Source organism: Miniopterus natalensis, chromosome 3, assembly GCF_054644295.1.
Source record: "Miniopterus natalensis isolate mMinNat1 chromosome 3, mMinNat1.hap1, whole genome shotgun sequence".
NCBI lineage: Eukaryota > Metazoa > Chordata > Mammalia > Chiroptera > Miniopteridae > Miniopterus > Miniopterus natalensis.
This window is the reverse complement of record NC_142083.1, coordinates 73,468,983-73,483,461: the sequence shown is the minus strand read 5'-3', so window position 1 is coordinate 73,483,461 and position 14,479 is coordinate 73,468,983. Positions and strand designations below refer to the sequence as shown.

The following is a 14,479-nucleotide window of genomic DNA, read 5'->3' as shown; positions in this document are numbered from 1 at the left end:
CTGAATGGTGTCAGCTGGAGAATCTGGAGGCTCAGGAGGAGTGCTCTATTCAGAGCTAACTGGTCAACCTTCAACTTCTACCACATTCAAATTAATGAACCAACTGAAAGACTGTGACTAACAATTCATTATTGTCCTGTAATAGTCTACTTGCTGGAGTGTGGTTTGAACATCTAGACATAGAATTTTAAAAATCATTTTCGTCATACTGATTATCCTACCTATAAAATTTAGTTAAATCTACAAAGTTAATACCTACATATAGTTCTCCTATGTTGAGTAACAGAAATGTTTAGGGAGTGAGGTATTATCATTACATGTATATTGTGATTAAATATGGGTTAAAAATCTTTAAAATACTGTATTGCATATTTTTAGAGTTGCTAAGAGAGTAAATCTTAAAAGTTAACATCAAGAAAAAATCTGTAACTGTGTGGAGATGGATGTTAACTAGTTATTGTGGCGATCATTTCACAATATATGTATACATTGGATCAATATGTTGTACACCTAAAACTAACAATGTTATCTGATAATTATATCCCAATTAAAAAATAAAAGAGGGTGTTTCCTGGTTAGTCATTTGGTAGACTTTCCCTAGTGATATATTTCTGTTCTTGCTACAACTTTTTAAAATAAATTCAAATCTAAAAGAAAAAAAACACTGCCTTATAGCAATCTGTAAATTCTTAGCCTCTTTGATGAAGCAATGATAAAGAATAAAGGTGAAGCAGATACATACTTAATCTTGCACTCCGCTTCCCTCCTCATGGTAGTTATTTTCTGTTAATATACAGCAACATGTCACGGTCACACCCACATTTTCACAGCCTAGTCTTAATGATGCCTGTGTCAGCTTCAGGTTCTCACAGAGGTCTTTCACAAGAACAAAAGAAACCCTTTTGTTTTTTATTCACAGTCTTTACCTTTCAATGTAAAAGACAAAAATGCATATAGTTTTTTAAAATTTGTAAAGCAAAGCTCCCAATTCTCAGGACATAGAGAGTCTCATGGGTTTCCATTCTTCTGGCTGTCTCTCTGGCTTATATTCATTTATTCAAAACTATTTATGGACCCTCCACCCCCCAAAAAAGTATTTACTGAGAACCTGTTATATGCCAGGCTCTGTGCAATGTACAGGGGATGGCACAGAGAGCAAAAGCAAGCGCAGTCTCTGCTCTCGTGGAGCTCCTAGCAGGGAGAGAGTATTCAATCAAATAGACATAAGGGGGTAAATTGTGATTGGTGTTAGGAAGAAACAGCCCCAGGTACCATGAAGCTGAATCACAAGTTACACTGATCTGGTTTGGGGGTTGGGGAAAACTTCCCTGAGGAACAGGGTTTGTGTTGAGGTGTAAAGAACCCATAGAAGTTAATTAGAAGGTGAAAGTAGAATTAGGGAGCAGAAGCAGTTCAGATAATGCAAACATCAGACTGGTGCCTTGTGGTGGCAAGTTGTGTGGGAAGTTTGAGGAACTGGAAGATGAGCAGGATGCCTGCACCTGGAGAGCAAGGGGCCGATGGGCCGATGAAGAGAGAGATGGGGAAGGGGCAACAAGCATGGCATGGAAGGCCATGATTTTAAAGGTTTGATCTTTCACATAATAGGACACCATTAAAGAGTTTTTGGCAGGGCAAGTTGACTCTCCTACTCAGAACTCTCTGTATTTTTAAATCAGTTTTTTTGTAAACCTAAAACTTACCTTAAAGAGTTTATTTTATTTTTTTAATGAAACCAATAGGAGGCTAGATTATCCATTTGCTCCTCATGCCCCTAAATGCACTCTCCAACCTTCTCCACCCTGCGTGCCCAAGAGGCTGATTCCTATTGACCACATAACCCAGGAGCCTTTACCCTCTGCTTTCCTATTGGGACCTGCCTACGGGAGACACCTGCTGATGAAGGGGAGGCTGTCCTCTCCTTATTGAATCACCCTGAGCTGCTATTTGCCTCCCCCAAAGGCCCTCTCCCTACAACTAGGGATATTTATTCCAGGTCCTAATAGTTGTTTCCTCTCTTTGCCCCTTCAGGCATATGAGTGACAAGAGAAAAGTTCTGAGATGGACTAAATTAAATTACAGCAGACTGAAGGGTAAGAAGAAGAGACAAGAAATTAGTCAGCAGAAGAAAGGTGCCTCAATTTCACTGTGGGTAAAACAGATAACAACACACCCACCATAGAATGGATGTTTAGTGCCTGACTCAGACAAGAGGGTTCCATGAAAATTTAGTGCCTGACTCAGATAAGAGGGTTCCATCTTCAGGCCTGGGAGAAGGGGTAAGAAAAGCAGGCTCAGATAGGCAGGGGCTGCCTGGCTGTCCTTGGGTGAAGTGTGGAAGAAAACTGTTAGGATTGGGGAAGAAACGGGTTTAAAAGGAAGTTGGTTTGCCGCATCCATCTCAGAAGACCAAGGCCACTTCTGATGAAATCATGTCCACCTACCCCCACAATCTACTCAGTAAGTTGATGCCAATCTCATTCTGGGGAGGCAATGGGCAGAGCCTCCTGTGAGTCACCAAAGGTCCCAGTCCCCAGTCTCTCACCCTGTTCACCACCACTCACAGCTGGCAGTGCCCTCTATTAGAGATGGTCCCAGGGACTGTCACTGAGGTGACTCATTACTGCTCTGAGTCTTTTTTTTTTGAAGGGTTTTTTTGTTTGTTTAATACACCTGAAAAGAATTCATATACAAAGAATTGAGACATAAGAAAGCAATGGTTCAATACTAATGAATCTACAAGAATTAGGACTTGGAGAAGGTGCAGAAGATTACCTAAACACCTCATATATACCAGGTCTTCAGCTGTGTTCCACAAACACCATATCATACCCTATTAAGCTGCACATCTATGCTAAGCATATAAGACAGTGACTGACAAGGAAAAAATGTTTTGTTTTTTAAAATTATGTACTTAATCCATTTGGTATATTTCAAAAGGTGCAATACTTTTCTTCATTTATCAGTGAAAGTTAGACATTAACTTAAAAAAAGTCAGCAAATGGCTGACAAATTTCCCTGAAAGTCAGTCACATATATAGTGCATCCTAGAAAAGAGGAGGGGCAAGACAGGCTCCACCACTTTCATGAGTTTCATCAAACACTGAACCTGCTCAGGATGGAGAGAGGGGCATTCGCTGCACCCTCCCTAAGAGCGCCGGGCGAGCACGCTGCCCCAACGAGCTGGGAAGAGGGGCGCCCCACCACGCCGTCCTCCTCTCCCAAGGGGCTAGCCAGCGGTTAATGAACTTCCTAGAAACGGCTGAATAAAAACAACTCACACTCCCCCCGCCCCCCAAAAAGAAAAAACCCTAGATGCCCCAGACAGCTCCCCAGAGCGGAGCCCGGGAGCAGCTTCAACAACCCGAATTAGTCTGTTACGGAGTCACCACAGGCATGCCTTGCTTTAAAAAAAAATAAAATAAAATAAAATTTTTTTTGAAACAACAAAACAAAAACTAGTACTGATCACTTTTCTGACAATATGCAAGTGCTCAAAATTAACTAGTATGGGGGGGGGGGGAGGGACCATACCTATGGGCTTTGTTTCACACAAGTGCATATGGGTAGGTGCAGGGCATTTGTCATTATTGCAAAAATGAATTTTAATTTTTAATCTTTAGTTTGATTTAAACATTGCTTTTAGTATAATGCTGACACCAGCTGTGCAGAGAGGGCTCTGGAGAGATGTTCATAGCAGCACACACCTGCGGCTCTTCTTCGGTTCTGGAGGCTCCAGGGCAGCCACTATTGCTTCATCAAATACATTCTTTAGGCCTTTCTGTGTGTGTGTCCACCTACTTGACAGCCTTCAGGTCACAGGCCAGCTTTTCAGCAGTCTCTGGAATGATAGATTTCTGTTTGTTCTTGGCAAGTTTCTCAATAGAGGGGTCATCTCTGAGATCAATTTGGGTTCCAACAAGCAAGAAAGAAGTCTTTGGACAATGGTGAATTATCTCAGGCCCCCTCTTTTCTTTCACATTTTCAAATGAGGATGGAGAAACCACAGAAAAACAGACTAGAAATGCATCTGTTTGTAGATAACTCAGCAGTCGTAGTCTGTCATAATCCTCTTGCCCTGCAGTATCAAAAAGTCCAAGAGTATATGGCTCTCCACCAATCATAACTGTCACTGCATAGTTGTCAAAAACAGTCGGGCCTGGCCGGACGTGGCTCAGCGGTTCAGTGTCGACCTAGGATCCAGACGATCGGGGTTTGATTCCCGGTCAGGGCACATGCCCAGGTTGTGGGCTAGGCAGCCGATCAATGACTCTCTCATCATTGATGTTTCTCTCTCTCTCTCCCCCCCTCCTTTCCTCTCTCTGAAATCAATAAAGATATATTAAAACAAAACAAAAAAACAGTCCGTACATATTCAGATGGAAATTTGTTTGTTGTGTAGGATGTCAGGAGACATGTTTTTCCAACAGCACCATCACCCACAACAATGCACTTAATTGTCTGCATTGCTGAAACAGTTCTCTATCCACTTTAAATTATTTCAAATCTGATGATGACCTCAGCTTCTCCACCGGGAGAAGCACTCAGAGCAGCACTCGGCTCTGAGTCCCAATACCCTCTATCCAGGGAAGACTCTGGATTAGCCAGGTCACCACAGCTGTGGATGGAATCACCTAAGGAGCATTATAAAAAGACAGCCTCCTGGGGCTCACCCCCCCAGAGTTCTGCACTCTGATGCCGAGGCCTAGAGATTCTGTGGTGCAACCAGATGGAAGCATCCAGAAGGAACAGAAGGTTCTGTGGATTCAACAAGACTGGAGCTCGAGTTCTGGACCTATCACTTGAGAGGCATGGACTTGGGGCACACCCTCTCTGAGCCTTGGTCATCTCATATGTGAAGTGAAGACAGAGGGCCCTGCAGATCCAGACTTGAATTCTGTGGGTAGAGGCCTGGCTTCCAGAAGGGAGCTGGAAGTGTCAGACCATGCTCACGTCTTAACCTCAGGGAGGGTGTGAGATGCACAGAGGGGACAGAATGGGCCTGTAGATCTTGTTTCTGCTTGTGTACTATAGGGGAGGGGAGGGCCCAAGAGCCAGCTGGATGCACCTGGGGCCGGGCTGGAGGCTGAGGGTGTCCACCAGCACCTCCCTCCTTCTCTCCAAGGGGCTGTAGCTGGGCAGACTCATGGCTGCCTTTCCTCTCTTGAAAGAGCAGGAGCTGGCCCTGCTGTTGCCCCCTCCCCTGCAATGAGAGAAACAGAGGCTGGCTGAGAGAAAGCAGAGAAAAGGAGAGGGACAAAAGGAGAGAGAAAGAGAGATGGGACTGACCCCTAAGGAGATGAGAAAGTGCCTGGCAGACACAGGGAGTTGAGGTGGGAGGGGAGAGGCCCCAGGGAGCCAAGGTCAGGACCACACACATCAGCATGAAGATGGGGACTGGGGGACCTATATCATGGCTCCTTTTCACTCACAAGGGAAGCGCTTTTGCAATACAGATAAAGAAGAAGCGAGATTAAAAGGGAAGTGCTGGTCACACTGGGGCAGGCGTGTTTGGGGAAGGCTCCCACAGTCCTCGCCCAGCGGCCAGACAAGCCTGAGGCAGCCCCTCCCCAGGGCCTCCCGGCCTAGAGCTCTGCTTGTCTTCTCACCCTCGGGAGGAGAGCAAGGCGATGGGCCTGCCCCTGCTGCTGCCCCTGCTGCTGCCCCTGCTGCTGCCGCCAGCGTCTCTGCAGGCTGGTGAGTGGACAGGCCCCCTGGCTCTGCCCGGGGACATGAGGGAGCCCCTGGGAGGGGCTGTGGCCAGCCAGGCTTCCCGCCTGCAACAAACAAGGGGCTGGGCTCGCCCACAGTGCTGGGTCCCCCACACCCCTCACCCTCCTTTCTACGCCAAGCCCAGAGAGGGGGACACCCAGCCAGGGGGCCAGTCCTATCATCTGTCACACTTCTGCCCATAGGTGAGGGTGTCAGGTGGCCTGGGTTATCGTCTTTGTCTCTCCTAGTGGCTTCAACGTCTCCCCCTCTCCCTCCCTCCTCCAGGTGGCTCCACAAAATGCACTTCAAACTCTGACTATGAAGTCAACCAACCAAAGCACCTCTCAGCCCCGCAGGGTGGCTCCATCGACATCCCCTTCTCCTTCTGTTTTTCCTGGGAGGTTCCCAAGGATCCCAGAGTGCGAATATCCTGGAGATGGAAAGACTTCCATGGACAGTTCATCTACAACACAAGCCCGCCTTTCACCCATGAGGATTTCAAGAACCGCCTCTTCCTGAACTGGACAAAGGGCCAGAGGAGCGGCTTCCTCCGAATCTCTAACCTGAGGAAAGAGGATGAAGCTCAGTACTTCTGCCAAGTCCGGTTGACCACACTGAGACTCCGCGAGATGTTCTGGCAGTCCATCGAAGGGACCAAACTCACCATCACCACAGGTGAGTCCCACTGCTCCGGCCACTGGTGCCCTCACCCCCCAGGACTAGTCCAGGCGCCGCTCTTCCTGACCTTTCTCTCTAACTCCTCTCCCTGCCCCTGACTTCTTCCCAGGCCTCTGCCAACTTTACCTTTTTCACCATAATCTCCCCCAGACTACCTTCCTTGCCCATCCCCCTCACTGCCCCCTCCAGATCCAGCCCCCGACCCCATCCCCAGGCTTCAGCACCTTCCAGGCTCCCTGGTTATCCTCCCTTCTTGCTCCAAGCTGGGGCTCCAGTCCTGTCCCCTGCCCCCTGCCCTCGCCCCATGTCCTCCAGGTGGACTTGACTTTTATAGGATGTGGCCTGCCTTCCCTTTGTCATGTGTCTGTGTGTGGAGCCCCAGCTAGCCCCATGTCTGTGTCTCCCCACAGCCACGAGCTCAGCCTGGCACACACAGGAGGTACCCAGTAATGGCCCAAGGACACCCCCCTCCACCCCTGGTAACACCCCATCACCTGTTTCCCAATCTCCCTGCTTCCTTTTCCCACTTTGCTCCCCAGAATATAGCCCTCAATGCTCCCTCCCCAGTCCCATCTTTCTTTTCCTTCCCCATCTCCCTCTACCTGTCTCCATCCTCTTTGCCCTCCTTTCCTCCCCACAGGAGAGCCCCTGCGTTGTCCCCCTTCCCCATCCTGCTCCTGCTCCTCTGTCCTGGTTGTTAGAGGCCCCTCTGCAACAGCAATAAGGGCAGTTCCCACATACTGTGCACTGTGTCCCACTGACTCCTTGGTACACATCGCCCTAGTTAACCTGCACCACAATAACAGTATGTACTGTTATCATCTACGTTACAGATGGGGAAACTGAGGCTTGCAGAGCCTAACCACTGGCCCAAAGTCCCGCTAGTTGTGCAGGCAGGGTTTGAACCCAGTTTAATCCCAGAGCCTCCTCTATAAACCACTAGCCCCTCTCCTCACCTATTGACTGGATCATCTTGTTATCCTGACCTATTTTTACCCTACTATGGGCTGTGTTGCATTAATAGTCCTTCTTATATTACTCAGTGAGGCACGGAGTGTTAACCCTGGGTTTATCTGTCTCCAGGGCAAATACTGGGTGATTCCACTTATACGAGGTACCTAGAGTAGTCAAATTCATAAAAACAGAAAGTGGAATAGTGGTAGCCAAAGGCTGTGGAAGTAGAGAATGGGGACTTGGTGTTTAATGGGGGCACATTTTCGGTTTGGGAAGATGAAAAGGCTCTGGAGGTGGCAGATGGTGAGAGCTGCACAGCAGTGTGAACATGCTCGATGCCACCGAACTGTACACTTACATATGGTTAAAATGGTAAATGTTATGTTATGTGTCTTTTACCACAATAAATGCTTTTTTTAATCTTGTGAACTAGTTACTCCTATTTGTAGGTGATGAAATGAGGTTCTGAGGTCACAGCACTGATCGGTGGTAGAGTCAGGGTTTGAACTGAGTGATGTGGGTTCTCAGCCTTCAGCATCTCACCTTGGTGATCCCCTTCTGGTATAAGAGCTCCAGGGGTTGCTCCCCACCCCTAATATTCCCCAAACTAGGGAACAGGATGTGACAGTTTCATCCAGATCCCTCCAGTCCTCTAAGAGTGAATTTGCTTATTTCTCATGTCTCCTCAGCCAGTGAGAAAACCACCGAGGGCCCCACCAGCACCCCGACCCTCACCACAGATGGCCTCGGTGTCTCAAGAGACAAAAGGAGATCTGGGTTTTGGCCCTTGAGTATGGAAGCTGTAGTCAGCATGGCAGTGGCCAGCACCGTGCTCAAAATCACAATTTTGGGACTGATAGTCTACCTCAGGTGGAAGAGAAGCAAAGGTGAGTCATCCAGGACCTTGCCTTCTCCCCAGGTTTTCCAACTGGCTGGATCTCAAAACCACCTGCACCAGAATGACCACACATCCCTGCTGGGATGAGACCTGGACCTGGGAGTCTTCATTGTAAACAGTGTCCTCCAGTGCTGCCTGGCAGTGATCAAGTTTGAAAACCACGGCTCTAAACCAGCCCCTCTCCGCAAGTCTGATGGTTTTCCAGTTCTCATCTCTTGGCTTAACCATTTCTCATCGGCCCTCACCTTTTTATTCATGGAGAGGGGAGAGTCTACCCTGAAAAACTTAAGGAGAAAGGAGAAGGAACAGGAAGTTGGCTCAGCTTAGCAAGCATTGGTGGGGCACCCATTTTCCAGGGCCTGACTTGTAATTAGAGATGCAAAAGGAAATAAAGCAGAGACCTTGCTTTCATGGGACTCAGTAGGGGAGGGACAAGGAAGGAGCAGTTGCCAGAAGGGTTATTGCTTCATTTGGAAAGAGCTATGGTAGTTGGAATGAAGGTAATCAAGGAGGACATCCCAGAGGAGGTGATACCTGCAAAAAGTCTCAAAGACTAAAAAAGAATTAGCCAGGCAAGTGGCAAGGGTGGTGCAGAGGTCATTGTTTGTCCAGGAGAAGGAACCATTCTGGGAACTGTAAGTAGCTCAGTGCTATGGAGGAGGCAGGAGATGGGAGACGTGAAGCAGCCAGGTGGCAACGTCACTTCCTCTTACGGTTACATCAGTCTTTAGTGGAAGGACCGGACATGGGCCAGGCTGGCTTCATTCTAATGCAGTAGCAGCTTGAGTGGAAGGAGGGAGCCAGGTTCTGGAAAAGGTTAAGAGGGAACCAATAAGACTTGGGGGTTGGATTGATGTAGGGTTGAGGGAGCCAGAAGTCCCATGTTTACAACTTGGGTGAACAAGGCTATGATGAAACCACCAAGTGAATTAGGGAACATAGGAGGTGAAAGGCCACGTTTAGGGGAGAAAAATAATTCCTCCAGTTCGGGATATGTTATATTTGAGACACTTGTGTGGCATCTGAGTAAGGATGTCCATCAGAAATTTGGATGTATGTGTTTACAGCTCAAAGAGATGACTGGGCTAAAGGCATTAATTATTTGTACCCCAACACCCTCCAAAATTGATTTGAAATTACTTTAAAGAAAATTTGCAATGAGAGAGTTTCCCTCTTAGATATTAAAACATAAAGGTGAAGAGCATAGAACCTGGACTGTCTGCAGTCAGTCCTGGCTGGATCAACTCTGGCACAATGGTACTATTACTCTGTACTCAACAGTAAAATGGGGATAATAATAGTAATTATCCTGGGGGTTGTCATGACAATTAAACACAATGCATTTAGAATAGACCCTTGCACAGAGTAAGCACTAGATGAGCATTAGCACTTATAATTATCAAGCTACAATAATCAAAGTGATTCAGTACTAGCATATAATGATAAACAGATAACAGTTAAAGTAATGGAAGAAAAGAAAAAATTCAAATATAAGCAGAATAAAAACAGACCCAAAAGTATGCAGGAATTTAGTAGGTCAAAATGTAGCATGTCTAATCAATGGGGAAAGATGAGTAATTCAGTACATAGTGCTGGAATAATTGCATAGCCATCTGAGAAAAATAACATTGTCTCCCTACCTCATAATTTGCACCAAAATAAATTTCATGAAGATCCAAGATTCAAAGAATTAAAAATAACCCTAGTACTAGAAGAAAGCATGTGAGGCTATTTTATAATCATGGGGTGGAGACGGCCCCCTTAAGTAAGACATAAAACACAAAAACCATGAATAAAAATATTGATAAGTTGAACTACATACAAATTGTGGTTAAATTCTGCAGCGCAAAAAACACAGTGGTTGTTTCCTGAGAGTGAGGATGAAGGTCAAAGATGAAGAGAAAATGTGACATAGTCACTGAGGAAGCCAAAGACAGTATTTAAGGATTCAACTCATATCTGTAGAAGCATCATTGCGCATGATTGTGTTTTTCCCCAGCAGTATTCAACCAGTTTAGTAATCTTTAGGACCTGTCAATTAGGAGTTCTATTTAGCAGCTAGCCTCCAGAAAGGAAGCAACCATAGCTTAAATAACAAAGAGTTTATTGTTTTTCCCTCATAAAAAAGAACCTGGAGGCAGAAAACAGGGTCCGCTGTCCTTAAGCCCTCAGGCTCCAACCTTTCTGCTCTTTGTCCTGGATACTGGATTCTATCCTGAAGGTTGCCTCATGGTCCAAGGTGGCTGCTAAGACTCTGGCCATTATTTCTGAATCCAAGTAGGAAACAGAAGGAAGGAAAAAAGGAAAAAAGACTATGCCCCAGTTGTCTGTCCCCCTGACAGTTAAGACAAGGGTTGGAGATGAAGAGAAATGTGACACAGTCCAGGAGCCTTCCTGGAAGTCCTACCCACACTTCCCCTGATATCTTATTGGCCAGAATTTAGTCATATGTCCCACATCTATCTGGAGGGGAGCACACGGCCACTCCAAATAAAATCAAGGCTCTGTAAGTGAGCAAGAGGAGGTGAATGGATTTGGGGTAAGCAAATAGCATCCCATCCCATAGACACGTGCAGGACTGGTGATCTGTCAGCTGGGTGGGGCAGGACAGGGGAACTCAGGAGGTCATGGAGCTGGTGAAGGGGCACAAATGGAGTGGAGGACTCACGGACAGCCTAGATAACCTGAAAGAAAGTGGGTTATCAGGAGACAATATTTCAGGGAGGTAAAAGCACAGGTATAGGAGGAGGATGACCAAAGAGAGCTGAAGTAAAGAACATTGTAGCATGAAAATGATGCTAGCATTTAATGTTTTAGAGCTCTCATTCCCAGTGATTAAAATAAAGTCAAGGGTATGGCTGAGTGAAGTAGAGGTCACTGGAGTTGGGGGGACAGGTATGTCCAGTGTGTTAGAGGATTGTCCCTGTAGATGATGAGACCTCCCAGGAGGGTGGTCAGTGGTGGAGACGATGTGTGTGAACCAGGGGCCAAATGCGTAGGATGTGGAGGGGGGATAGTGCAGGGGGATGGGGAAGAACAAGAGTCTGCAGTGGAAGAGAGGGACAAGCTGCAATGTAAACGCAGATTCCAGCCATGAGGTTCAGAGGTGGGAGGGAGAAACAGCCACCACTCAAAGGAAAGACAAACCTGCTCTGGTCTGTTAGAGCAGGAGGGAGCAATGATGCCTGTGACAAGAGGGGGGAGGGAGGGAGGGAGGGAGGGAGGGAGGGAGGGAGGGAGGGAGGGAGGGAGGGAGGGAGGGAGGGAGGGAGGGAGAGAGGAGGGAGGGAACGGTGGGCCAGGGTTCAGCAGTGGAAGGAGAAGAGAAGGTTGAGGGATTGCAGGGAGTTCAAGGAAAAGGGAAGGAAGCAGAGGGAAAGGTAGGGAGAGAAGAGGGTGAAGGGGGCACAGGGTGCAGAGAAGAGCTGCTTTCCTGATTTGGTGTGGAGGACAATAGCGGGAGAGGTGTGGGCAGCTTCAGCGTGCCAGCTAGGTGCTGGCTGCGAGTCCTAGGCCTTTCCACATGGGTTTCAGCAGAGCTGCTTTGCTGCCTTGGATTATCCAAGAATGGTCTCAGAGTAGGATGAAGCAGAAAAGGCAGGAGGAGAGATGCTTCCCATGGGTGGCACACTGACACGCTGTTGGTTCCTCTGCAGATCTGTGAACTAAAGCCAGAGCCCCAGGCAGGTGAGTGCTTGTCTTCAAAGTGGAATGTGGAGTGGGGGTGGGGGCTGGTTTGGGAAACAAGAAGTGTCCTTACAAGAAGAGCATTAGAAAGCCTTTCACAGCTGTTCTCATCTTTGACTTTCCCACCCACATTTTCTTATGTTCCATAAAAGTTCAGGCCCTTCACTTACTAAGAACATAGGATCTAATTACTGTCTCTGATTCTTTCCCAGAATGTCCCCCTTTTCCCTTTCTCTGGTATCCCCTTTCTCCTCTTTTCTTGGCCATTTCTCAGCTCTTCCTTCTGTTCATCGTTTTCTTTCCACCTTGGACATCGTCCTTCCCAAACATATTTCCCTTTTCCACATTTTTTACTCTTCTTGCTCACTGTCCAACCTGCCTTTTCCCCTGGTGATGTGCCCAAAGTGGCCACAGAATCGTCTGTCTCCAGCTGCTCTACCATCTGCCTTTTCTCAGAGCACCTTTGCCCCTCAGCTCCCAGCCTGGCCTCTGCTCAGTGCCGGGGGTCTCCTTCCTGTCCTGGGCACTGGTCTTCAGCACCCTCCCACCGGTTTCCCTGTCTCCATCCTTCTTCCCCATTTTCCACACTCCCTTTCCTCAGTCCCCCTCCCTCCTTTTTCTCCCTCCCTGACTTTCCTCAGCTGCCCTCCTCAGGTCCCCTTCCAGGATGGTGTCTCCTTCTGGGGACCAAGGCCTGAGCACCACCCAGAGGCTGGGAGATGAGCTTCACTGGTATTTCTTCAGTTTTAACCGAGGCAGTGCCAGCAGAGAGGACAGGAGCTCACTCTTCCTATTTCTCCTCTGGTGCCCTTTCTACAAAAGCGGCTTCCCCACAACAGTCCTCCTTCAGTTGGCACTCAGGGACCTCTCCTGGGCTACACCACAAATTGCCTCTCAGTTCCCAGGCAGCCTCCGTCTGAGAGCCTCAAACCATTGCCTATATCTTCTGAGTATGTCCAAGCAGGTCGCAGAGGCCCCTACAAGAGAACCAGCCTGATGCAGGTTTTAACTCTTTTCTGCCCAGCCTCTAACACAGTTCCCACCCTTTCCTTCCCATGCAGGGGATCCTTCCATAACACTGAGGAGAAGTATGAGAACATTGGGCATAAAGGTCAGTTCTACCACCATCACCCGCCACTCTCCACCTTGGCCTTTCCTTCTTCCCCGCCCACTCCCTCCTGCACATGTGCCCCTCAGCATTTCCCTCTTGCCCATGCCTCACCCATCCATCCCACCCTGGTCCTGACCTAGCAGATGACCTCACTGCTGAGCCCTCTGCCCATTTCTCTACCCTGGCTGCCATGCCACCTGACCCTGACACATCTTGATTTTTTTCCTAGGACAACATACAGACTCCAAGCTGGACCCAAAGGTAAGCGGCTCAGACTAGAGCCTGAAAGAATTAAAGGGAAGCTTGGAGAAGTTGGGGTGGAAAGAATGGACTGTGGTATCAGCAGGGCACTCAGGTGTGGGATCACTGCTCTAAGATGAGGTCAGGTCCCCTGTACTTCTAACCCTCTTCTCTTTCTCTTCTCACCCAGGTTGATGGCATCCTCTATGCCTCCCTTGCCCTCTCCAGCCCAACCTCACCATCAGCACCTCCCAGCCACCATCTCCACAAGAACCCCCAGGAAGAGACCGTATACTCTATCCTAAAGGCCTAAGGAGTGTGACCGAATGATGACTTCCTTAGAGGAAGCTGCACAGAGGGACCACCACTTCCCATAATAATCCCAGCCAGACACAGATGACTCAGAAGCCAGCAGGTGTCAAAGGCCACCAAGAACCTGAGAAAAACAGCCATCTGCTCTAGTTCCCTCAACTCCCTCCCTTACCCACAAAAATAAAACAGGACAAATGCATCTAAGGGGAAAACTGATGTCACCTTCAACTTCTGTCCTTCTCGTCAAAAATGAACTATAATACATAGCTCAAGCCCAAGATCCCTCCTTTAGTACTTCTGTTCAGGGACTGCAAGTCCCCAACATGAGTAGGCAGCCTGGAACCCAAGGTCTGCCCTCCCCATCTAATCATTCTACTTCCCTTATGATAATAACTGGCATAGTTTTCACTTTTACATGCATCACCTCATTTAAACATAAACAACTCTATATGGCATAAGATATATTCATTTGAGACATGAAACGAAGAACCAGAATGGGTACAGTGCTTTTCCCAATACCAAACAGCTAGTAATTGGTAAGCCAGGATTTGAACTCAGTCCTACTCTTCTCGATGTCCTTCTCCCAGGACTCAGGTGTCATTGCCTTCCCAGATTCCTATACTGCCTCCCACCAGAAACAATGATGCTAGTGACATGGAGGAGGAGGGAGAGAAGCCAAAAGGGAGCATCTAGTTAGAAATGGCCAAACCAAGTAAACCAGTAACCTGTTTAACTAACATATAAACTGGTTTAATTTAACCAATTAACCTTGTAGCCAATGACCAACCCCAACACTTACCAGCTGTATGTACCCTCTGAGAGGCTCTCCTTCCTGCTCCAGGGGAAGGGAGTTAGAGAAGAAAAGAGCACAAAATGACTCCTCAAAG

The 14,479-nt window shown here is 47.7% G+C and overlaps 2 protein-coding genes across 2 annotated transcripts; one reads left to right on the top strand and one right to left on the bottom strand.

The window, feature by feature from the left end:
- Nucleotides 1–3,645: 3,645 nt before the first annotated feature.
- Nucleotides 3,646–4,524, bottom strand: LOC107540891 (cell division control protein 42 homolog). Its single transcript, XM_016217752.2, is given in 3 exon segments — nucleotides 3,646–3,788; nucleotides 3,790–4,159; nucleotides 4,350–4,524. Coding segments are annotated over 3 exon segments (585 nt in total). The 5' UTR covers nucleotides 4,468–4,524; the 3' UTR covers nucleotides 3,646–3,691.
- A 1,106-nt stretch (nucleotides 4,525–5,630) lies between these two features.
- Nucleotides 5,631–13,633, top strand: LOC107540840 (paired immunoglobulin-like type 2 receptor alpha). Its single transcript, XM_087815090.1, is given in 7 exon segments — nucleotides 5,631–5,697; nucleotides 5,998–6,387; nucleotides 8,034–8,231; nucleotides 11,899–11,929; nucleotides 12,991–13,040; nucleotides 13,270–13,301; nucleotides 13,471–13,633. Coding segments are annotated over 7 exon segments (891 nt in total). The 3' UTR covers nucleotides 13,594–13,633.
- The last annotated feature ends 846 nt before the right edge of the window (nucleotides 13,634–14,479 follow it).